The sequence below is a fragment of the Ambystoma mexicanum genome, chromosome 14, assembly GCF_040938575.1.
Source record: "Ambystoma mexicanum isolate Mex_15411 chromosome 14, UKY_AmexF1_1, whole genome shotgun sequence".
NCBI lineage: Eukaryota > Metazoa > Chordata > Amphibia > Caudata > Ambystomatidae > Ambystoma > Ambystoma mexicanum.
In genome coordinates, this window is record NC_090940.1 from 476604756 (window position 1) to 476629965 (window position 25210).

Here is a 25210-nt window from a genome sequence, read left to right on the forward strand (position 1 = left end):
ATGCAACTTACTACAGACTGCACAGTGTACAAGAAGTACCATTAGGCAGTCTAATAGGAGGGGTATAATACATTTGGGTGACGGGCTAAGAGTTTGTAACAGCTTGTTTGTTCGAGTTAGGGTTATGTGATGAATCTAGGGAATTAGTCTTCTCCCCAAGAGCGTGCCACCCCGAGAGACTAGGGAGGTGAGCCGGCTACGCAAAACCTTCCCTAGGGGTTTGGGTAAGCGGGGTCTCACTGGGTGCGACTAAGAGGACACAGACTACCAGTTGAAAAGGTTATAATATCCCACTTAGCCCAAACCTCCTATGTGTTATTTGCATGCATGGTAACAGATGACAATATCAACGTATGGGAGCACTCACACATGATTAATGTGGCTGCTGACCCCTCCTTAAAGATGAAGCCCCAGAGCTAATGAACGGTGTCCCTAAATTCTGAGGCTGGCATATAAGGGACAAGACCCTTAACTGGAGGTAGAGAGGAGCAGACGTGATCCCTGCCAACCTGAAGGAAGCCACGCAGAGCATACGTTGCCATTACAGAGCAGAACCAACGCAGCCTGAAGGCAGGACCCCAACGCCTATGTGGAGGGCAGAGAGCCCATGCAACACTGCTGAGTCCAGGAGTGCCGGAGAACCTCTGATCCAATGTCTCTGCCGGAGAGAGACCACACTGCGACCAATGCGAATACGGGAGTGCCTGAGAGAAGGTGCCCGCAACGGGGAGCAATGAACCAGCATCCCGCGCAAGACAGTTCTGCCGCAGATTGAGCGACCTCTCTCTCCATGGGAAGGAGACCTCAGAAACAGCAGGTACGTGGTGGGAGAGGAAGTGGGAGAGGGAGAGGGAGAGAGAGAGACGGTTCAGCTCTGCAGCACTTCACGAGAAACTCAGAATACCAGAAGTGCTCAAGTAGCTCACATGACCTTTGGGCCTGTCATGTGGTAGGACCCATTCTGCCCCTGTGGGATAAAAGTAGCACATAAGATATCATCTCCTGTCAGCATTCCCCTCAATCAAGTGAATTAGAATTGACCTGGACCAAGTCTAGTAGAAAGCGGTGCTAGAATGTAATGCTTTAAAGCAACACAGCAAGTAATGTGCTGTATGCTTAAAGAGCAGCACAGCTAAACATATTTAGAATATAGCACCGAGACAAAAGGCCAGTCTATTCTGCATAGTATTGTTGTCCTGCAAACAGCAGAGATGCACTTGTACCAGGGATCCTCCGAACACGTAAAAAATGATTACCACAGGTAGTCCAAAAAGGAGCGCACAGAGGGCAAGAAGTAACACTGTTTATTACAGTTGGGTGAGCACAAAAGAAACATAACAGTGGAACAGAACTGATTGATGAGAGCTGACAAACTGGCATACAACGAACATCATTTTTATACACCTTATACAATGTTTACAATTTTAGAAACTGCTGCACTTCAAGCTTCGTGTCTTTTGCAGTTCCCACCAAGTCTAATGGTTAAGATACATCATTCGCTTATAAGCTAGACATAAGTTAGTCAAACATGATTGGAGCAAACAGACCTGCCCTCTCTTGGCTCATCTCCTCCCCATCCAGCACCACATTGCTTCCCACTGCTCCAGCAAACAGTTTGCAATTAGGAAAAAACATTTGTGCTGACCTCCGTTTCTTTAATCACCTGCCATTGGTCAGCTCCACAGCGGAAGAAGCCCTGAACTTGTGGGAAGGGAGACAGTCACATGGCACCAGCAAGATAGCGACCTTCACAAACATTATAGTGGACTCTCTGATGGCTGGTTACATCCCAGATACACCGGAACTTACTGTCTGATTGGTTTTTCAAGGAACATGGCTCTAATCCACCTCTCTGTTCCCATGCCCGCTGGCCAAAGGGCAATTAAGACTGCCTTGGTGTTGTGTGTGTGTGTTCTTCCAGATCGGGCAAACTTCCCCATCTCCCGTGGATAACAGTGGGAGTGGTTCGCCGGCCTTGATTCCGTTACCCAGTGCTGCCTCAGCTTCCCCCTTCCCTAGGCTGCAGTGCACATGACATCTGTACGATGCAGGACTTCAGGATGAAGCCCAACCTGTAGTCCCAAATAGTGTGTATTTACCTGTGGTTTCCCCTGCCTCATGCTGGTACCTATGAATGCCCTCATGTTGATGTTATAAACAAGGTATTCTCCTCCTCCTTGTCCCCTCCAGGCTGGATGCAGAAATAGAGAGAGACGTAGGAAGAGAGACCGAGAGAGAAAGAGAGAGGACTACCAGAGCTCACTCGTTTCTCCCCCCAAAGAGATGCCTCTGCCTGCCCAGTTTATTCCCTTAGTTGGTAGGTGCACCCCCCTGTCTGGCACTGAATCAACACCTTCATAACATACTCAAAGCGCTTTATTGCTCAGGAATGCCACCAGAGGCCTGTGTTAGCTTCATATTGCAAAAAGCAGCTTCAAAGCAAAGAAATGTGTTTTTGTTTGCTACCATTCATTCATTGAATACATGTTGCCATTTTCATTATAGCAAAATGCTTAGCGGTTCTAAACCGCAGTAACATGACCAGGAACAGGACCATGTAAGAAACACATATGCTTAAACCACTGCACTGGCAGGCCATGATTTAGAATCCATTTTATTCCCCATATTAAAGTCAGCTAGCCGACAAGACAAGGCAGTGCGCATATACGTTTACATAGAAAGGCTTTGACTTAAGTCTTAGATTGATAAGACACTTCCAGTAACCTATGAAGGTACTGATATTGTCGCCTCATTCTGAAAATGATAAAAAGATGAGACACTTTCAGAGTGCCCTGCGTAGCTAACAACTGATAACAGACACCAAATGGTATGTGCTCCTCAATTTGTTTACCTACATCATCCAGAGGATGAGGGAACTAATATCCAAGTTAAACAGTTTAGCACTAGTGTAGCTGGGGTCCTGCCTACCAGATGGCATCTAATTTATGGTAAGCGGGTATCCAAAATACTCATATATATCCCAGGACAATCAGTCAAACAAGTTTATTCGGTTGTATAAAGCAACCATTAAACGACAGATAAACACAATTATTACACTGATTCAAATTACAAAATCTTAAAATTACACTTCCATAAAAATAGAATCATAGAACATTGCCAACATCAGCATACAAATACATTTAGCACTTGGACGGTTGCCTCATCATGAACTACATTAAAAGATATTTTAGTGATGATTCATACAAAAAAACAGTACAGAATACTTTAACCCATTACGAGTGCTATAAAATTTTTCTTACAGACCCTCACCACCTTGCAGTTTCAGAATACGATTTCTAAAATACATCGCTCTTTTCAAGAACGTCAAAAGAGCCCATGCGGTGTGAACTGTTTCGGCGCTCAAGAGGAACACAAGAGCAGCCCTGTGTGTGCGGATCATCGATTTCTTAAGGACAGGAATAAGGGACACTACGTATACCTGCATACCCTTTACAGAAGAATAACAAATGAGAGAGATCCTCTCTACCGTGTCCACAAACCGGGCAACGCGCTGAGTCGGGAAAACCCTTCCATTTATGGGTGTTGCCTTGCAGCCGAAGGCAATCAAACCGTGCCCTCGTAATCAGCCACCTGTCCTTTTTTAACGTACTCCAAAGCAAGTAAGGTTGGATTCCAGTTAGGCAGCTAATGCTAGAGTGAAATTCACCATTGCTATGGCCACGTTCTAGCAAAATTCTTTTACCTGCTATGAATTCACCCAGCATGGATTTGTAGACAGACCCCTCACTTTTGGACAAAATAGTATCAGGCGGAAAAAGGGCGCCTAAATTTGCTTCACCCAGAATTGAAAAGACATATGCTAGCCAGGGAATTTTTTTTCCAGCCACATTTACCTAGCACAGTACGAATAATAGTATGGCACAAGGAAGCATGCTCATTAGCCCACAGCCTGACCCAAAATAAAAGAGGGGCCAACGGCCACTGGTCTTCCCAAAGCTCCACACCCAACTCCCTATGGACGGCTATTCCAGATACACTGGACGGGAGCCCAAGCAGGTTTTTAAAGAATTTACTCTCCTTACGCTGGATTTCCGCTGCATTCTGGAAACCCCAGATAGCTGCACCGTACAAAGTGGAAGCCGCAGTTTGGGTACCATAGATCTTAAGGATCACATCCAAAGGCCGGCCCCTACACTTCGACATGAATCTAAAGATTCCACCAATCTGTTGACTCAACTTAACAGATTGTTTGGCCACGTGGTCTTTACCATTTAAGGCCTCCGAAAAACATATTCCAAGGTAATCAAACGTCCTAACTCTGGGGATGATTTCATCTGCACATAGCATCGGTTTCATGGGCACAGAGCATTTTCTACCAACGCACGCCATTACTGCAGATTTCTTAGAGTTCATTTTTAAGCCCAAATTATCCATGAACCTTGAGTAAGCATTAATCAATATCTGTAGGGCCCTAGGTGTTCTTGCGAGAAGGACAGTGTCATCGGCATAGGCCAACACTGGGAACCCCCTTCCTCCCAAAACTAGAAAATCAGCCAATACTCCAGTCAAATCCTGTGAAAGGCCATTAATGTAGAGGCAGAAGCAGTTGGGGGCCAGTACACAACCCTGCCTCACACCACACCCCACCTGAAAACAAGCCGTGCAGTGCCCCCCAGAGCCACTGCGAACACAGGCCTCATTATTCGAATGGATGTCAACCAAGGCCTGCAGAATTTCCCCTGGGCACCCTAAGGACCCAAGCACTACCCAGAGCTTAGCTCTATCCACTTTATCAAAGGTGGTGCTTAGGTCCATAAAAGCTAGATAGACAGCCTCGCCCCGACAAAACACAGAATTAGCCACCAGCAAATACAAATTGAGACTCTGTTCTGTGGCGCCCACTCCAGGGCGAAACCCAAATTGGATGTCAGAAAGAACTGACTGTTCCCCAAGCCAGGATTCTATTCGGGCCAGCAGAATTCTGCCAAAATTTTTAAACAATGAGTCTAGTAGGGATATTGGCCTGTATGCACCGGGGCTAGACATGTCTCCCTTTTTAAAAATAGGGAATATTATTGCCCTCTTCCACGAGGAAGGGTATTTCCTCGATTTTAGACAAGCATTAAACGCCACAGTCAGAAGTGGGGCCCACAAATCAACTGGGTCCTGGAACAGATCTGAGGGTATCATATCCGGGCCGGGGGCGCGGTTATGTGCTTGAAGCCTGATTGCCTTAGCAATCTCCTCCACCTCAAACGTCAGGCAGGGGCCACTAAAGTCTGACTCGACCTCTGAATGTTCAGATCCAAATAGGCTACCAAAATGCGCCAACCATACCCCTTCTTCCACATGGGTGCCACTCCCCACGTTGGACCAACATCCCTCCGGACCACTTTTTACAAATGCCCAAAAAGCCTTCTGGTCCCTCTTCATGGCGGCATTCAAAAAACCTTCCCAGGCTGCCTGTTCTATCTCCATTTTCCTTCTCTTTAACTCCCGTTGGTAGATTTTCCTATCTTGTGCAATCTTCAATCTACAACTAGTTGGGTCCTTAAGGGTTCTCAACAGCGATTTCTTTGCATTTTTGCAGGCCTCATCAAACCATCCTCTCTTAGATACATTACCATTGGACTTAATAGTTTTAGAGAATTTTGATATTAGTGCAGCCAATAATTCTACAAATTTCTCTACAATTACATGTGCAGATTGATAATTGCCCAATATGTCCAGCACAAGCGGATTATTCTCCTTTAAGGAAAGATAGTGTAGCCCCTCCTCTAAGATGGTACCCCATTTAATTCTTCTGGAACCCAAGGGTACTCCCAGCCGAGGGCTAGGGGCTATGGCCAGAGATTCCCGTTCCCCCAACAAACCCTTAAGAGTAAGACAGATGGGCAAATGGTCGCTATGGGTATCCGCCTGCACCTCAAAGCTCACAACACATTCCCAGAGGTTTACTGAGATGCAAAAGTAATCAATAGTTGAACAGCCAAGATGATTCTTACACGTTCCCTCCCCTGGGATGTCTGGAGCCTTTCAGCCATTCACAATACGGAACCCCCATTCCAGCAACCAGGAGTTAAACTGAAGACCCTTCGGGCAAACTCTCGCATCTCTCATACATCTAGGCGGGATGTTCTCTACCTGATTCTCAAGGGGGTCAAGAGCGCCCAGGTCCATCCCCCCCCCCCATTTTTAGATTGAAATCCCCACCCCAGATACAGGAGGTGAACTTCCTACCTTCCTTGGACAACAGGTTCTCAATGAACCTTTTGACCTTGGACAGTCTCTCCAAATCAGAAAAGTGAGGGCTATTATAAAAGTTGATTATGCAGATTACCTTCCCCATCCTAGTTGTTAGAGACGCAACCTGCAAAAAGTCCAGCCCTGTTGGGATCAGCTCAATCCCACATTCCAGAGCACCCTTAATCAAAATACACAAACCACCAAAGAGTCTTCCTCTCGGTTTTTTGTTGGCAGGAATATCAAACGAAATAAAAGCATCTAAGTGTGGGGGTTCTAGAGCCCAAGTTTCTTAAAGTAGGACTATAGAGTTAGCTTGAAGACGTTCCCTCACTGGACCCAGCTTTAATTTCCTCGATGCGCCTGCTATATTCCAAGAAAGCAGGCGCAGTTGCAGATTGTCTATGGCCAAATTCCTGTGGAATGCTAGAGGGGTCGACACCATTGCCCCGGCCTCGGTTACAGCCTCTTGTCAGTCCACATCCTCACAGGTCGTCAAAATCTCGAAATGGTTTTCCAGAGGCAAGGGTACTGGAACGTTGTTTACCGGGGCATTACGCTGACCCTTGTTGGAAACGATTGTACTCCAACCGGCCAGGGGGCTATTGGTCGGTAACATTCTAACCAGATTAATATTAGGATTTCCAAAACCTCCATCTTGCCTACTTCCTGACATTAGGGTCGGCAACTTCCTTCCCCTGCCAGGGATATAGAAATAATCCAGAGGGAGTAATTTACTGGACAGTTTAGTACCATTGGGCTTAAGACCCCGGGCTAGGTTAGTATTCAAAAGATAATCCGTGATCTGAGCATCAGAAAAGGTGATTACCACACAGTCTCCCCTCAGATTCTTGGGTCTGTTTCCCACCCATCCCACACGCCTGGCCATACGAATCATTTTGGGATCGATCCTGGGTCCCATCAGATTCGAGTTGACCCAGTGCGAGGCCTTGTTAATCAGGGAAAGAGTGGATTCAAAACTTCCCGTTGGCAACCCGGGCAGACCAGTAATGATCCCCACAAAGGGGACCGCTTCCGGGGGTAGGTTCAGGGTTGTATTAGACCCTGACCCACTCCCCAGCCCCTTTTCACTTAATGTTTTTTCATGTTCGTCACTCTCCCTGTCCCTCATGGGCCCATTTGGCCTCTTTTTGGCCCCTGGTATATCGTCCTGATCTTCAATGATCACCACCTCTTGATAGCACCCTTGAGGAGGTAGGTCCTTCTTACCCTTAGAAGCGGTTTCCCTAGATATGGGGGTGGTTTGTAGACACTTACACCGCCAGTCCTCTAAGCCCCTTTCCTCAACAATAACGGCCAAATCAGACAGTTTAAGAGAAATAGCCCTAATGGAGTCATCCATAATAGCCAAGGTGGTTAAAACCCCATCTTTAAGCCCCTTTAAAGAGTTTAACATCAACTGTAATGGCTTAAGCTTCTCCTCCAATAAGGCCTCCAACCATTCTTTATCGCTCTCACTGGCGGTGGAACAATCTAGCAACCCAGATTCCCTATCTGCCAAAATCCTGCCATTAGTACTGGGTGCCCCCTCCACGGGGTGCGTAGGTTGCGGCAGTAAATGAGGAGGCGTCACCATACCAGGGACAGTCGCATCTCCCCTAGACATATCACCCCTATCAACAACCCCCTGTCCCTGCATATCCGCCAAACCCAGTCCCTCACCCCGGGGGACAGCCTCTCTGGAGGCAGGATCAACCGCATTCATACTGTTAACTATTTTGTTTGCCATGGCATCCAGATAAAAGTCCAACGATCTCTGGGATGGGGTTACACCAATTTTCGGTAGGGTTTTAGCTTTAATCGCTGCTTTAGGGGGTTTAGTAATTTGGGTAGAAATGACATTTTTAGGTTTTTTCGCCCTTTTACTAACAACTCCAACCCCGACCCCAACCCCTCCCTGTCCAGCTTTTCTCTTCCCCATAAAATTAAATACTTGAATGAGTAAGATTAGGCGGGAAACAAAAAACCGGACAAGCCAGTATAAGCCAAAAGTAAGGCCACGGTTGGAGATGAGGGGGAGAGAAAAAAGAAAACTCGCAGCCCCCTCACACTCTCTTCAGAATTAAGCACTAAATACTATACAATATAAAAGAATATTACGCTCTTATAAACAACCCCATATAAGATATGTAAATATAAGAATGAATTAAATACAGCAAATATTATACAATAATAAAACCATGAGATAAAAAATGAGATCGTTCTAGCTAGAGCACGGGGCTTCACAATCCCCAAACCATAAATATATAATTAATAAGTATGAGGGAGGTGGTGGTAAGAGAACCATAAACGGGAAGGGGCATGTAAGGACCACCCTTACGAGAGTCAATGGCAGACAATGGCAGGCGGTTATAACCCAACTTTTACTTCCTCCTCCGAGTCAAAGTCAGAGATAGAAGAGGTTTCCAGAACTGTAAGTAAACAAATCCAAGGCCCTGGGGCCCACAGGTGCACTAAGCAAAAGTCACAAGGGCTGGAGGGCGGGGAACGCCCGACAGCTCGAGGAGCTGCCGTAGTCCGTCTCTCCCCCCCGCCCCTCCAGCAAACCTTTAATTAAGGACACGTAGAGACACAAGATTAGCGGCAGGCACCAACAGCAGACACCATACCTTGCGTGCATGCAGGTTTGATGAAGTAAAACCGTGGGCAGAGGGCTGAGGTCAGCAAGACAGTCCAGGGCAGCGCAGGCAGCAAAAGCGGCAAAAGTAGACTGCTCCCCCACAAAATGCCACCAAGGACTCTGCGGACTCTGCGGACTCTGCGCTTCCGGGAGTTTTTATGCCTGTAAGCCCGCCTCCTCCTTGCCGGGCAGAAAAGTTAACCCCTTGCAGGGACGCTCACAGGGGAACTCGCTTCCCAACACCAAGGACTCTGCGGACTCCGCGCGCTCTGCGCTTCTGGGAGTTTTTATGCCTGTAAGCCCGCCTCCTCCTCGCCGGGCAGAAAAGTTAACCCCTTGCAGGGACGCTCACAGGGGAACTCGCTTCCCAACACCAAGGACTCTGCGGACTCCGCGCGCTCCGCGCTTCCGGGAGTTTTTATGCCTGTAAACCCGCCTCCTCCTCGCCGGGCAGAAAAGTTAACCCCTTGCAGGGACGCTCACAGGGGAACTCGCTTCCCAACACCAAGGACTCTGCGGACTCCCATATCCCAGGACAATGAACAGGCAAGGTTTGGCTTGGGGTCTTGATGAGATCCTGTGGTCCTGGCTTCCTGTGGTCTTGAGACCTCAACTGCAGGGGGTGTTTACCTTTGAGCTACACCTTGTAAGCCATGGGTTTCGCTTGCTTGCACAACATGCTTTGAATTGGGACTTTCTTTTTTTTTAATGCAATAGAAATGAGCTTGCATTTTATGTGATGGATAAATTGGTATGAAAGGCACCAAACATTGAACTTTCTACTGATTGTAATTGTTTATTTGTAAAACACTTATACACAAGTGAAGTGATTCAAAGCAAGCAAACATTGAATAGCAAAATGGCAGAGAAGGAATCATGCAGAACCCAGGTGGCAATGGCTCTATTTGATGAGCAAATAGTAGCAGATAAAAGGCAGAATGTAACAGCATTCAATGTATAAAGCACCACCTTAAAACAAAAAATAAAGAGACTGGAAAAATTGCAAAAACAGGAGATCAGCAAATGGTGGGAGCAACCTCACTCCAAAACTATATAGACATGAGAAGAATACCAAGAGGACTGTGTATACTAACAATACCAACCTATGAAAACCCAGACCCTGAGATGCTTCATTAGTGGGGTGAAGCGACTAACTTCTGCTCGGATACATTTTTGGAAATATTAGTTCTGTATGGGAAGAAAGTCAGAGAAAAGTTATTATTGGAAATCAAGGAAATAGAGAACTTAGTGTTCTCAGGAGATAAATCAGACCAAGCTAAACAAATTAAAAAAAAAAAAAAAACAGAAAATAGTCTTCAGAAATATGAAATGGAAATTAGGAAGAGAAAACAAAGAAAATTCCTCTCGGACAAACAAGATTATGAAATGGGCAGAATGTATACATTTTCAAGAAAATATGAGGCAAGACTGGTCACTGTTACAAAAAAAACAAACAGGAATGACAGGAGAAAAATCAATTGAATCAGCCAGCTCATCCGCTGAAATGTCTGAAAGTGAAGCATAAGATACACCAATCAGGCTACATTTTTTAGTGGAGATAAGGCTACTACATCAGAAGGGAAGAAGCCGGCAGGTCGGGATGTCATCAGGGAAAAGAAACAAGAGGAGCAGGACAAAACCGTACAAAACAAGGAGGAGGAGGAGGCACAAGGAGCAAATCAAGGGACCCCACAGATGCGACAAACGCGCTCGGGCAAGGAGAAGAACAAAAGCAACTAAATATGGAACTGCAGATGGTAAACATATCACAATGACAACTAACCCCTAACGAAACCAAACTTCTGTCCAAAGGGATTAATTTCTGTCAAGATGCCCAATATGATTATGCTCAGACGAGAATATATCAATGTATACGGAAAATAAAAATAAACAAATATTACGGCAATCAGACGTGGGAAGAAAGGAGACAGCCAGAAAAGGAAAAACTAACAAGATAGACAATTGGAGACATACCGGCAGTGAGATCCCTGCATGATTTGGAAACCTCTGAGGCAAGTGAAACAGGAACAAAAGAAAAAGATGATGAATGGAGAAGGGATGATTTGAGCTATTTGGGCATAAACACCACACTGGCAGAGAAAGGTAGGTTAAAACCAAAATCTACATTTTACCCTACAACTGCAAATAACGCCCATTTGGATGTATTTGTAGATCTAGTAATTGATGACCTAAAAAGATTAGGGGGGAAAAGAAACCTAAAATAACAAAGAAGCCCAATTTAGATTCAGAACAATGGGAAGCAATGCATGAGTTAAGGAACAATGATACAATAGTCATTAAACCCTCAGAGAAGGGAGGTAATGTAGTGGCAATGGATAAATCAAATTATATGGCAGAAGCAGCCAGACAACTGAAGGGTCAGAAACACTACCAAAAATTGGACCACAACCCAACCTTAGAATATCAAACAATATATGAGGAGATGACAAAAGGATGGCTAGGCAACGAATGTTGGAATGGGAGGAAAGAGAATGTCTGAGGGTCAAGCAGTGATCCCCACAATCTATTTTGTACCCAAGGTACATAAATGACTATACAAGCCTCCAGGGAGACCTGTTATCTCAGCAATGGGTTTGCCATTGGAAAATACCTCAAAATACATCGAGAAATATCTCTTCCCATTTTTATCTACATTGCCATCATATATTAGAGACGCAATAGACTTCCTAAACAAAATATGTGACATCCCATGCAAAGAAATATATTTGTTAGCGACATTAGATGTGGTGTCATTGTACACCAGCTTTGAACACAAGAATGGACTTGAGGCAGTACAACATTTTTTACTTACGAAGTCAGCAAGCTATAGAGATCACTCACTTATGCTACTACAGATGTTGAAATTCCGGCATGGGGACGACCTTGGAAACCTTGTATGCTAATTTGTATATGGGGGTGTGGGAAAAACACATTTGGAATGCTGAGGATATCTCAAATTACATAGAAAGAAATACAGCTTTGGACTGGATACATATATGATCTTTTTATAATATGGGATGGAACACCCAAATAATGGATAGCTTTTGTATCAATCATCAATAATAACACTAACAATATCAAGTTCACAGAACAACATCCCAATGAAAGTATTTTATATTTAGATGTGAACATAAAAAATAGTGGACAATATATTTCAAAGCAAGATGCATACGAAAGAAACTAGTACACATGCTGTTTTACACGCCAAAAGTGCACACCCGAAAAAACTAAAGTGGAGCATACCCTATGTGGAGTTCATAAGGATTAAAAGGGATTGTTCAGAAGAAAGTGAATGTCTAACATTTTCCCAAGAGGCTGCACACAGATTTCGAGAAAGTAATATCCAAACCGTGTGATAGAAAGAGTGCATCGAAAAGCAAAGGAACTGAAAAGAGAGGATCTCATCAAAGTAAAAATCAAAACCGCACCTGACATGTAACAGCACACATGTAATTTAAGTGATAAAATGTGGATGCAACAAATGGTACATAGGAAGTACAAAACTGATGGCAAAATTCACAATATTGCAGCCCCAAAGAGCCATTAAAAAATAAAAAAACGTCTCCTACCCTCTTGCGAAACATTTTGACGAAAAACATGCAGGGTTATAGATTAATCAGAATACATCAGGTAACACAACACCCTAGAGGAGACCGAGAATTGGAAACGAGGCAAAAAGAATCCAGACTTGTGGACATGAATACAAAAATCCATTATGGAGATTATCTAGATGAAGAACTATAGGAACAGGTTAAGATGCCATGACAGACGCATGACAGTAGATAACAGAATGGATGGGATGACAATCCTCCAAAGTTACTCTGTAGAAGTGATTTATTTTTTTGTTTAAAAAAGATTAAAATAAAATCGGAAAAATCTTTCTTTTAAAAATTGAAAAATTGTTTGAATGAACTTCTTGAAATGCATACAAACATCATATAAATTGACAAGTGGCATTGAGAACATAAAATAAGAGTTCTAACTGCCAAGGCACATGGGAAAGTGTGACATTACCCGCTCGCACAGAAGATATAATTAGTCTTGGAAGGGTTTATGCTAAAAATACAATAGTAAGATAAATGGAGGCACTATGCACTTTATGAGATAGATAGTGGTACTATTTGTATTAACAAAACAAATTTCTGCTCAAATTTGCGCTATGCACCTTACTAATGTTAGTACCTGTACATGACTTTACGGAACAACAACTGGGTTATTCCTAGACAAAGTAAGCAACAAAGCACTTTAAAAAATATTGAGTGCACTGATAAAGCATGATGCACTTTACAAGGGTTAAATCCATAAAATATGACCCAGTGACAACATGAAACTTGGAATACAAACCAGGATAGATATGTCAGAAGTGTGGGATTGCACACAGACAACAATCAATTAGCTGCAAAAAGGTCAGACTGATGGGTGGTGCATGAGAAAAGGGACTAGGAAAGAAAAAAAGCAAAGGAATAACATTGGTATTAAAAATTGGAATGCATTATGCATTTTATCAATGAAAAAATAGGTTGAAAAATGACATCAGTGAAGAGCACTAAGCACTTTATAGCAAAATAATATTAACGATAAAAATTACAGTGCAAGTAAAACTGTGAACATTTTGAACCAATGTAATTTGTACTCAAGTTTTCCTAAAGCTGCCATTAAGGACAAATATGACAATAATAATGTCCGATCTCAGTCACAAAGCATTAAGTACCCAATAATAACATAATGTCAGCAAATGTCAAATATGACAGCGCGAGTTTCATAACTCACTATCATTATATTTGACATTCATTGACCAGGTATTTGTTGCAAAAATAGGTAGTAAGCTTTGAGAACATGTTTGTTGTTTGGAAACACTGCAAAATGGCCGATAGCTCTGACAACGTGCTTTAAATGTGGACTTTCTTTTTATTTGAATGCAATAGAAATGTGCTTGAATTTGTGTGTGATGGGGATATATTGACTGATATTGATTACTGTATTGGTCTAAGCTTTAGGTTTAGTTTGGAAAACTGTAAGAGTAGGTTTTGAAAAGCTTTTTTCAGTATTACTTTCAATTGCGATTGAAATTTAGATTAGACGGGGCATTTTGTGTCACTGTTAACCCTTTAAGTACCATGGGTTTCCCCCCCCCAGTGCCAAGGCCTTTTTTGGTGATTTCGGTATGTCGCCATTCTATGCCTTTTAACTTTTTTATTACATGAGATATCTCGGCCAAATTCAGCCCCTTTTTCCCCCCACATGTAGGCGGTCGTAACGCCACCCAGGAATCCTAGGTTGCTCTAGGGGCGTGAGAGAAAATAAGCAAAAATGGCGAACATTTTGGTTTTTTTCAAAAAAAGCCAATAAAAAGATGTACAAAGAGTCCTGTGGTTTTTTCCTTATAAGAGCTAGGAACAAATGGTTTGCTGTGCTGAATTCCCCAATTTCCTGGCTTTCAAGAACAGGTTGAGTGGACACGAAAAGAAAATTATTTTGATGTGGTTATCAACCGTTTTCTGAGAGGTAGGCGATTTTGGCCATTTTTGCCAATTGGACATGCATGGACGAAATGGAAGAAAGGGGTAGGAAAGCCAAATTGGAGGACAGAAAGGCATACATTTCTGAAAAGTAGACAAAATTCCAAGTTTAGGAAGGGCTGATATGCGTACGTCAGGCAACAACTAGGTAGGGGAAAATTCCATAGTTTGGGGAAAAAGCAGGAAAATGACAGAATAAAGATATGTGGTGGACATGGTTGGCTTGGTACAGCAATGGTGTCATGATGCCTGCCTCCAAGGAGCCAAACCAGGCCCGGCACCCTCAGAGACAGACACCATGCATTTAAGGGAAGTCCCAGCAGCCCCAGATGGGGGCCCTTTGGACTCAGTCCTGGCGCTGTTGGCGTCAGGCTCATAGGGGACATCAGTCCTGGCGCCATCGGCGCCAGGCTTATACAGAAGTAGGTTGGGAGTAGTGCTTGGTGTAAACTTACCTGTGCAGACCATGCTGCAACTTCCAAGACTGGAAGGAACTATTTTTCTAGAGACTACTTGATCTCTAGGGTGTGACCGGTGGAGGAATACATATTTCTGGGGGAAGAATACATACCCGGAACTACTTGAAAGGCTATTTAAGCCACACCCAAGCAGCAGACCACGCTTCGGGTTGTTCTGCACTCAGCAGCTGGACGCTCACCGTGCCTGCTCCTGCCTTGGTCCTCCATCACGCCTGCCAGCATCCTGGAAACACCTAAAGAAGAAAAGAGAAGACAACAGGTGAAAACAAGAACCTTACCTGATACATCTGCACTCCGGATTCTGCACGCCGACGATCCTGCAAAGAAGGCAAACATTTTAAACGCGCATCGCGTCGCGCGCAGCACGCTGCATTTCACTCACCTACACGTGGCGTTTTCGAGTCCTGCGACGTCCATCCGGAGCTTCCACCGCCATCCAGCACCTATTGGAAGGAAGGAGAAAGAGAGGTGAGAAGGGAAACACGAATCTAAGTAGAACTTACCTGTGGTTCAATTCCCTCTCCGCCTTCGGGTTTGTGCCATACCTTCGGCATCTCAGCACCCCGGCCCCTAAGGGGAAAAGAAACAGACATTGTATTAGTGAGAGCATGTGAGAACATTAGCAATACGCTCACTCAAGACTTGCCCATTTGCAAGAGAGACACAGCAGCTCTTTTCGGGTCGGCGCCTTACCTCCGGCATTGCCGTACCCCGGCCCCTATGGGGAAAAAGTCATTGGACATTAAAGGAGATACTTAAAACTGCAAAGGAATCTCTCATCGGAATTCTTACCAGAATTTGGCTTCATCCAAATCGCCTGCAGCCCGGAATCTTCTCCAGCACCTGCGAAAGAAAAGAACAGATGAGTGAATATAAACCCAAACTTGCCATAAACATTTGCGGTAGGACGGGAATGGACAAACTAGTTTAAACTCATCAATCCAGTGAAGTAACTGGAATCACAACGCGCCCCTGCATCAGAAGCAGGATGGAGAGCTCGTCATTTTGGTCCCTAAGGTGAGTCTTCGCAGGGAATCCCAAAAGGGTTTCACGGAGGGAGAGAAGGGAAGTAGGAGGTCGGAACATCACCCGCAGACTATTAACCCTTCCTTTTCACACACAGTGGGATATTCCTCCGAGCCAGAAAAGCCAGGTTGGGGAATCCAGTCCAGTCCATCTTCCGGGTCTTACGCATCTCTGCAGAAGAGGTCACAGCAGTCCCAGCCACGCCCGCGCCTCCGTGGGAGCCAGGTGAGCGTTACAAATGGCTACTATGAATTTTGAGAAAAACAATGCTCCGCTACATTCCCCCGGCTCTTGCAGTTAGGAAATCACACATTTTTTGTAGTGTTTCACAAAACAAGCAATACCACAAGCCAAATACTGAGCCATGGTACACAGGAGTTTTATGCTTACGGCCTCAACAGACGTACTTAGCATGTGTAAATCAGGAAAACCAGGGTGGTGAGGAATGGCAAGCATACATTTTTTGAAAGAGCACAGGCAGACCTTTCCAAGAGTAGGTGACTTGTGCAGGTTACAAAAGTGTATGGTGCCTAAAGAAGCGACTAAATGTAGGGCACATTTGGGAAATGAAAGGGTTGTGTGACAAAGGGCACCAGCAAATGGGTCAGAACGTTATGAAAACCACACAAACTAAACAAATGTCATACCTTCCCGCATTCCCACACGTGTCCCGACGAAAATGGTACCTCCCATGTGTGGGTGCACTTACCTGGGCGTCAAGGAGAAAGCCTAGAACACGGCTAACCCCAAGTCTATTCCGACAGCTGAATTTCACGATTTTTTCAGAAGGGCAAATCATACAAATAAGGGCCTAGGATATCCAAGCCAGTAAGAAAAACAGAGAACCCCATGCATTTCCGAAAAGAGAACACCAGTGGGAATGCGCAGAGGTCTGACTTGCGCAAATCTGCCCAGAATGTATTACCCAGAAAGCCTGGCAAAGTCTGAAATGTGGCAAAAAAAAACAATTTCCGCACATTTCACTCGGCTCACCCACCGTAACACGCCGTTAACAACACATGGCCTACCTTCCCGCATTCCCGCACGTGTCCCAACGAAAAAAGGTACCTCATGTGTGGTTGCACCTACCCGGGTGCCAAGGGGAAAGCCCAAAACACGGCTAACCCCAAGTCTTTTCTGACAGCTGAATTTTACGATTTTTTCAGAAGGGCTCACCATACAGATATGGGCCTAGGGTATCCAAGCCACCAAGAAAAACAGGGAACCCCATGCATTTCCCAAAAGAGGACACCTGTGGGAATCCACAGAGGTCTGACTTGCGCAAAGTGGCACAGAATTTATTACCCACAACCCCCGGCAAAGACCCACATGGGAGAAGGGTGCCCAAGGCCAGGGATATTACTGCTGACCTTGCTGGAGCTCTGGCTGCCCTGTGTTACAGCTTCTCCCCACCAGGGAGTCCCGGCAGTGTACCAATACCTACCCGAAGGGAAAAGCTGTAATGCAGCCCAGCCGCAACTCCAGGACGGTTGGAGGTGATGTCCCTGGCCTTGAACATCCATGTACCATGTTGGTGTACCGTCCCCTAAGCACAGCGGCAGCTCCAGGGAGTTCCGACAGGAGCCCCATTCCTCCCCGGAGGTGACACCTGTAACGTAAAACAGTCAGAGGTGCACCCTGGGCTTGCACATGGACAACCCACATGGGAGGCATCCGCTCCCAGGGAAACACCAATGTTCTGCTGGCATGGGGGGGCAATTTGTGGCCTGCCCCTGCAATTGTGTCCCAGCCCACCAAAATATCTGCCCAGATGGCCCATTCGCAAGGTTGCCCAGAGCATTGCCAGTGGTACAGATTCGTTCAAAACCTTCTACCCATCACTTTTGCGGTCACCATTTCCACCCACACCACCAACAATCCAGCCCCAGCCTCACCCACCCCACTGACAGTGGGCCCTAACCATAGAATAATAAAAAAACGGTACTCACATAACGTTGCAGCTGCTCGTGTAGAAAAAGCTGTAAACAAAACAAAAAACATGCATTACCTACAGTAACCCCAGCAAAAACAAATCTACACTCATACTTTCTAAGCATGCCCCCCCTTGCAAGCCATCCCTAGTCGTCTACTGAACCTCACCCTCCCCCTCACCCCAGTAAAAACACATTTGTCCCTTCCTACGGGAAGATATCTGCCCCCAGAGAGGGCTGCATTAAGGTGCCCCCCCTACACTCCATTTGGGGTGGGGGGAGAAGCCCACCCCAAAACGTCGGACAGGCCCCCCAACGGATGGGGCAGTAGGGATTGGGCACCCTGGGGGCAGATTGGCACACCAATGTGCCCATCTGTGCCAAGGCAAGTTTGGTAAACAAAGAAAAAAATTGAAAATGGCAGACTGCACTTTAGGGGGGCTGAGAGGCACCCTAAACCGACGGGGAATTTTGTAATGTGAAGGGGTGCACCTCTCCACCCCCCCCCCCCAAATGGAGGACGGGGCATCTCATGTAGCCCATCCCTGGGGGCAGATAAGGGGGGGGGGCTGTCATGCACTCCTCCCTGGGGTCAGGTGTCCCTTCCTAGGAGCAGATATCTGCCCCCAGGGAGGGCTGCATGACATGGTCCCCACCCCATTGTGGGTGCAGGGCCAAGGGGCCACCACCCCTTCCCATTAGAAAATTCCCTGTCTGTTTGGGGTGCCCCACAGCCCCCCCTAAAATGCTGTCTACCATTTTCACTTTTTTCCTTTGGTTACCCAACTCCCCTTGGCGCAGATGGGCCCAATAGTGTGCCATTCTGCCCCCAGGGTGCCCAAAACCTACTGCCCCACCCATTGGGGGGCCTGTCTGACATTTTGTGGTGGCCCTCTCCCCCCTCACCCCAAATGGGTGGCAGGGGCACCTCATGCAGGCCTCCCTGGGCCTCCTACAAGCGGCTGTGTGAGGTACACCCCCCCTCCATTTGGGATGGGGGGGAAGAGGGCCACCAAAGAATTTTGGACAGGCCCCTCAGTGGGTGGGGCAGTAAGGTTTGGGCACCCTAGGGGCAGATTGGCACACTAATGTGCCCATCTAAGCCAAGGGAAGTTTGGTAAACAAAGAAAGAAAATTGAAAATGGTACACTACACTTTAGGGCGGGCTGAGGGGTACCCTAAACCCCCGGGGAATGTTCCAATGTAAAGGGGGGTGGGGCCTCTCCACCCCCACACCAAATGAAAGGGGGGCCATCTCAATCAGCCCCCCTGGGGGCGGATAAGAGGGGGGCATCTCGTGCAGCCCTCCCTGGGGTCAGATGTCCCTTCCTACGAGCAGATATCTGCCCCCAGGGAGGGCTACAAGGGGTGAGGGGGAGATGGCAACCCCCTTTTCCATAAAATAAATCCCTGGTGGCTAGTGCCCCCCCACCAAAATCTCCCTTTTGTTTTTGTTTTTTGTTTCATTGTTTTTTCATTTTGCACCCTTCCCTGGGGGCAGATGATCAGCCATCTGCCCCTAGGGGGCCCTAACCTGCAGGCCCCATCCTTTGGGGGGCCTGCACACCTATTCCTGGTGCCCCCCTCTCCAAGTGGATGGGGGGGCCACCTAATGTACTCCTGCCTGGGGGCAGAAATGGGGCTACAAGAGGTGGCAACCCCCTTTCCACTTGGTGTGGGGGGGGGCACAACCCTTTCAGTGCCAGAAATATCTCTGGTGCCTAGTGGCCCCCTACCCCTGTTGCATTTTTTTATTTTATTTTTTCATTTGCCCCCTTCCCTGGGGGCAGATGATCAGCCATCTGCCCCCCAGGGTTATCCATATGTGCCCCCATGCTTTGGGGGACAGGGGGGGAGAGAGCTGCTTTCTGTAAGCAGCCCCTACCTCCCCCCCGCATTGAAAAGACATCCCTGGTGTCTAGTGGCATTGCTAGCCACGGATCGAGCGCTCTGCGCCCGATCCCTGACCAGCAATGCTGTCACACAAGGTGTCACTGGAAATGGGAGATTCTCCCCTTTCCAACGACACCTTCTCGATCTCCAGCTTGAAATACAGCCGGAGATCGAGGCAGAGGGAGAAGGGCACTCGCTGCCGCGGTGAAATTACTTTCACTTTCACGCTGGCGTGCATTACGCACGCCAACATGAAATTGAAGGTAATCCAGACCACGGGCAGTGAGGGGGAACCTCCCCCTCACATAGCCCAGGGGTTGGATTACTGTTTTGAAACGGAGTGCCAAAAAGGCCGAGCTATCTCGTCCTTGGCACCCTGGAGGTGTACCCCAAGGACAAGACACCTCATCGTTGGCACTTAAGGGGTTAGTAGAAATCTGATTGAGCACATGCTGGGCTGAACTGGACTCTGTGTTGAAAAGCTCATAGGCATTGAAGCCCCATGTCTTGGACAAGTACAGGGATAGGACTTGTTATCCAACCAAATTTGATTGGTTTGATGTGCGAATAAAGAGAATTTGGAAGATCATTTGTTAAAAACTGGATGTCATCTCACTATCTCTCTCCTAACACTGACAAGACTGAAGTCTTATTCTTTCCCTCTAACACACTTCCTCCCCCCACACGCCGCCCTTCTATTCATCTTCCTCTTTCTAAACTTCCTATTTCCACCCATGCTTGTACTCTAGGCATTTACTTTGACTCTTCCCTCTCCTTTACCCATCATATCTCCCTTACCTCTTGCGCATGTCGCTACCACCTCTTTAATATCCGTTCTTCTCTCACCTTCCATGCTACCAAACTTTTAATCTCCTCCCTCATCTTTTCTCGCCTTTTCTATTGTTCTTCTCTCTTCTTCGGTCTCCCCGCTTCCCATCTTGACCCCCCTTTACCACTCTGCTATCCGTACCCTCTGCCTTCTCTCTCCCCTTGACTCTGTCTCCAACTCACTCTCTTACCTAAGCTGGCTTCCTTTCCACTCCCAACTTAAATTTCACTTCCTTTGTCTTGTCTTTAAATCTCTTCATGACCTTGCCCCTCCATATCTCTCCTCTCTTCTCTCATTCTACACCCCCTCTCCCTCCCTTCGTTCTGATCTCTTCTTACTTTCTGCCCCCTCAGCCACTTGTGCCTCTTCTCGTTTCCGCTCCTTTCAGCTCCTTGCCACTTTACGTTGGAACTCCTTACCTCTATCTGCTCCATCCCCACCTATTCCTCCTTCCGCTCCTCCTTGAAATCACTCCTTCACCCCCCCTCCTGACACCTTATCCCCTTTTACCTTTCTCTCTCTCTCTCCCTCTAGTACCCCATCATAGTTCTCTTTAGCTTCCCCGTCTTTCCTAAGATCTCCTCTCTTCCTACCACTCATTTTACTCCCTACTCTCTCTCCCTCTTCCTCTTGCTCTTCCTTCCTTCCCCATCCCTCTCCTCTCCCCTTCCTTCTCATATGCAAATTGTTCTATATACTGTTTTTCTGATTTCAATCATGTATATTGTTATTGCTTCTACTGTTCCATGTTTGATGTATTCTTGTTGTTAAACTGTAAAGCGCTTTGGATTAAAGCACTATATAAAAACAATAAATACAAATATGTTACAAACAGAAAGGTTTGATATTAGCAGTGTAACTGCAATTCTATGTCAAGACCGGAGGCAAGCATTATGCTTAAAATCCTTTATTGCCACTTCCCAAAGCAGAACAAACTTTCTTTCCTTTTTGAGATAAACAAGAAAAACAGAAAGAAACAGTCCACAAAACTACCATGACCTGGGACTACTAACCCCCACAAGTCCCCAGAGTTCCTGTCGTTTTGACTTCAGCTTCCACACCAATCCGTGACTAGCACTGTCCATGTCTCACTTCCTGCCTGAACTCCTTCCTCTTTCTTTGCTGCTTCCCAAGCAGATAAGTCACTTTGAGTTGTCCTTAACATGTCTAGGTAGTTGGCAGTGAGTAACAGCGCAGTGTGAAGTAACAGGTGTTTGGTGAATGCGCACAGCGCAGATAGGGCGCTTAGTGCCGTAAAAAAAAAGTACCTTTTTGTTGTGGATTACAACAAGGTTTAGCTATGCATTTTCAGCGAGTCGCGAATGAAAATTAGAACGTTAGTGGAAGCGGGGATAGCACCGGGACCGCAAGTCATCTAGCTCGCTCCAAGTGACCAGTGCTCCCCTGTGCTCAATCGGTATATTCAGAGAGCCCGCATTAAAGAAAGAGGTCTTTCCAGCCGTGCAGCGGCTTAGAGGAAAGGACCCATTGATTTGTTGTCATCACGTGGGACATGTGTCATCACGCATGTGCGGTTCGCTTTTTGGGAGCAGATTCGGCACGCGAGCAGATCAGAGTTTTCAGTCCACAGAGCCTGCAAATAAAGGGGAATTAGAGCACAGAGCTGCTCACACTTACTGCCATCTGCGAGGCATTGGCAATACAGGCACATAGAGCATAAGAAAAAAAAAGGAAAGACAATTGAGACTTAGGGACACCCTTCCCAATACTCCGGAATACAGCGAAGAGGAGTGGGAAGGAGACAAGGATCTGTCTCTCAGTTTTAAGAGGGTCCTGGGGGATTTGCTAGCGGTAGCGGTATCCCAAAGGGTGAGACCCATCCAGGAGCGCCTAGAGGTGCTAGAATCCCTCATAGCAATGACGGTCCCTAAGAGCAAGGCGAGAGAGCTCAGCCCAGGAGAGGGCACTTCAAGGCTCGCTTAAGAAACAGGCGTCTGCCCAAAAGGGAGTGGGCAAGATCCAGAAGAGCCCCCACTCTTTTACCCCCTCTCTCCCCTGGGTCACACATCAGGGGTGCAGATTAAGCCCCGGGAGATGGCCGATCCCTTTGACAAGCTAAAAGCAGCTTTTTTGGGGACAACGGCAGTGCTGATCCTCGGACCCACTACCCAAGAGGTGTTAAATACAGGGGCAGCCGAAGAAGGCAGAGATTCCTAGCAAGAGGAGAATGAAGAGGTCGAAGAAGGCCTCGAGGAGGAGGACAAGGTGATCACAAGGCAACACGAGACTCGGAAGAAGTGTAAGATATAGATGACATGTTCGACCCGGACAGTATCAGACACAGAGGTCCTCAGAATGGCTGCTCTCCCCCAGGGTAGCACAATAGAAGACCCAACGAATTTGCAAACCCCTGGAGAGCGAGGGCTTGGGCATGAGGGCAGAGTGTCCAAGGCCAGATCTTCTGAGTAAAGTCATGGAGACACCTGAGCTGGACGCCAAGATCTTCACTTTTGTGACCAAGGCTACGTAAGATGTCAGAAGAGGTGTGGACCGCGCCTGGAAGTCCTGCCAGGATAAGATGCTAGGTATGGCAGGTCCCCTAACGAAGATCATGGATTTAGCTGAAAGGTCCAGGGATACCGGGGAAACGGTGGATCTGTGTACGTTGGCCAGCTGGGCGCAGAGAGCGGTCCGTTTTCCGGGAAATGCCAGTTGCACCCTTTCAGCGGAAAGGCAGCAGTGCCTGTTGCTGAAGATCGACAGCAAGTTAGGGGACCTCGCCAATTGCGAGGCAGCTCAGGCAGCCAAAGGGGGGGTTGTTTGGCAAAGCGTTCGTCAAGGAGATGTCCCGCTTTGTAGGGACCTAGTCGGCATTGGAGAAGGCGCGGACCTCCAACTGTAAAGTTTTCCCGGGGCGAGTTTTCACCGGACCAGTCGCCACAGAGGCCGCGCGGCCGGTCGCACCTTCACAAGACTGCCTCAACGACCCAGGACGCAACACTGGGAGAGCAGGCAGCAAGACACTTTATTCCCTGCCAGAGGGAGAGGCTTTAGCGGGAGAAGAGTCAGAGGAAACTTCCGGCACATAATCCTTCCGGAGGAAAGTGCGCTGAGCTAAAGTTACCCCAAGGTGGGGGGGGGGGGGCGAACACAGCATTATATATAGACAGGTGGCGAATGATAACAGGCGATACCTTGGTTTTGCAAACAGTAGTGGGGCTAAGATTGGAGTTCGTGAGTGCACCACATCAAGCCCGGGTCCCAAGCAGTATAAGAATGTCGACAGAGAAGGAGGTACTCCTCAAGAGGGAGATTCTAGTGCTAGCGAAGAAGGGAGCGATAGAGAAGTGCCCCGATGAGAGTGCCTCGTCAGGGCACTTCTCGCTCGTCCACAAGACACACTTGTGTACGAGCGCAATAGAAATAAAATATCAATATCAATACAGCAATATGTCCCTGGTTCACACAAAAGGGAAGTCGAGACCGGTTATCAACTTTAAGGAGTTGAACGGGTGGCTGGTTTACAGGCATTTCAAGATGGAAGGCATCCATCTTCTCATAGATCTGCAATCCAAGGGAGACTGGCTGGCGAGGCTAGATTTGAACGATGCCTATTTTACCATCCCAGTAGAGCAGGGGTTCAGAGATTATCTCAGATTCTTCTGGAGGAAGTGAAGCTGGCGTTTCACATGCATCCCTTTTGGTCTAGCATTGGCCCCCTGGGCTGTCACAAAGGTGATGAGGCCTGTAGCGGAAGCCATCAGAAGCAGAAGTATCAGAATTATTATTAACCTAGGCGATATCTTGATACTGGCCCAAACCAAGTGGGTCTTTAAGTAGCAGGTTCTCTGAGAGAGCAATCTGCGGTCTTCCCTCGGATTTCTGATCAATTGAGAGAAATCGGAGCTCGATCCGAGGCAACGGATGGAGTTTCTGGGGTTGTAGTACACACCAGGAAAGCCACCTTGCAGCTACCCCAGCAAAAGATAAAGAGTATAAAGAAGGAGTTGAGGGTAGCGATGGGGAAGTCGCTCATTTCGCTTCAGAGTCTAGCTCGCATTGTAGGGCTCCTGGCAGCATCGATTCAAGCTATCTTTCCGGGCCTCTGCATTACAGAGCGCTTCAGAGGTTGAAGATCAAACACCTGCAAGGTGGAGTGAGGTATCACCAGCTAGTTCCTCTGGACGAGGAAGAAAGAGTAGAGCTACAGTGGTGGCTTCAGAATATGAAAGCCTGGAATGGCAGAGCCATCTTTGGGGACATGCCAGAGATGGCCATAGAGTCGGATACAAACAGGGGAGGCTGGGGCGCCAGGTGTGGCCAGCTGCAAACAGGAGGGCGATGGTCGGAAGAGGAGTTAAGGTTGCATGCAAATTGCCTAGAGTTGCTAGCAGGTTCGTTTGCAGTGCGAGTTTTCGCAATGGACAGGGTAAATTGTTGCATTCTTCTGAGAATGGACAATATATCAGCAGTGCGTTACATAAACAAGTTGGAAAGGAACAAGGTCAAGAATGTTGGCAGAGATAGCGAAGGACTTCTGGCCTTACTGCCTGCAGAAGAAGTTAGTGATAGTGGCAGAGTATCTCCCATGGAAACAGTACATGATAGCGGACTGGAACTCCGGGTATCTAGCAGATTCCAGCGATTGGAAGTTGCACAGGAGAGTGTTTGAGCAGTTGCAGGGATTTTGTGGACCAGTGGAAACAGACCTGTGTGCCTCCAGATTG

At 46.9% G+C, this 25210-nt stretch overlaps 1 protein-coding gene across 6 annotated transcripts in view; it reads right to left on the reverse strand.

Moving 5' to 3' along the window:
* The window catches only part of ATG2B (autophagy related 2B), a 5509925-nt gene that overhangs the window by 5191107 nt on the left and 293608 nt on the right, over nucleotides 1-25210 (reverse strand). For 4 of the 6 annotated variants that reach the window (XM_069637687.1, XM_069637690.1, XM_069637686.1 and 1 more), the window contains exon 3: nucleotides 17819-17848. The exons of the other annotated variants lie outside the window; for them this stretch is intronic. In XM_069637687.1, coding sequence (XP_069493788.1) covers nucleotides 17819-17848 — 30 coding nt within the window. The remainder of the gene's footprint in view (nucleotides 1-17818; nucleotides 17849-25210) is intronic. 6 annotated transcript variants of the gene reach the window in all.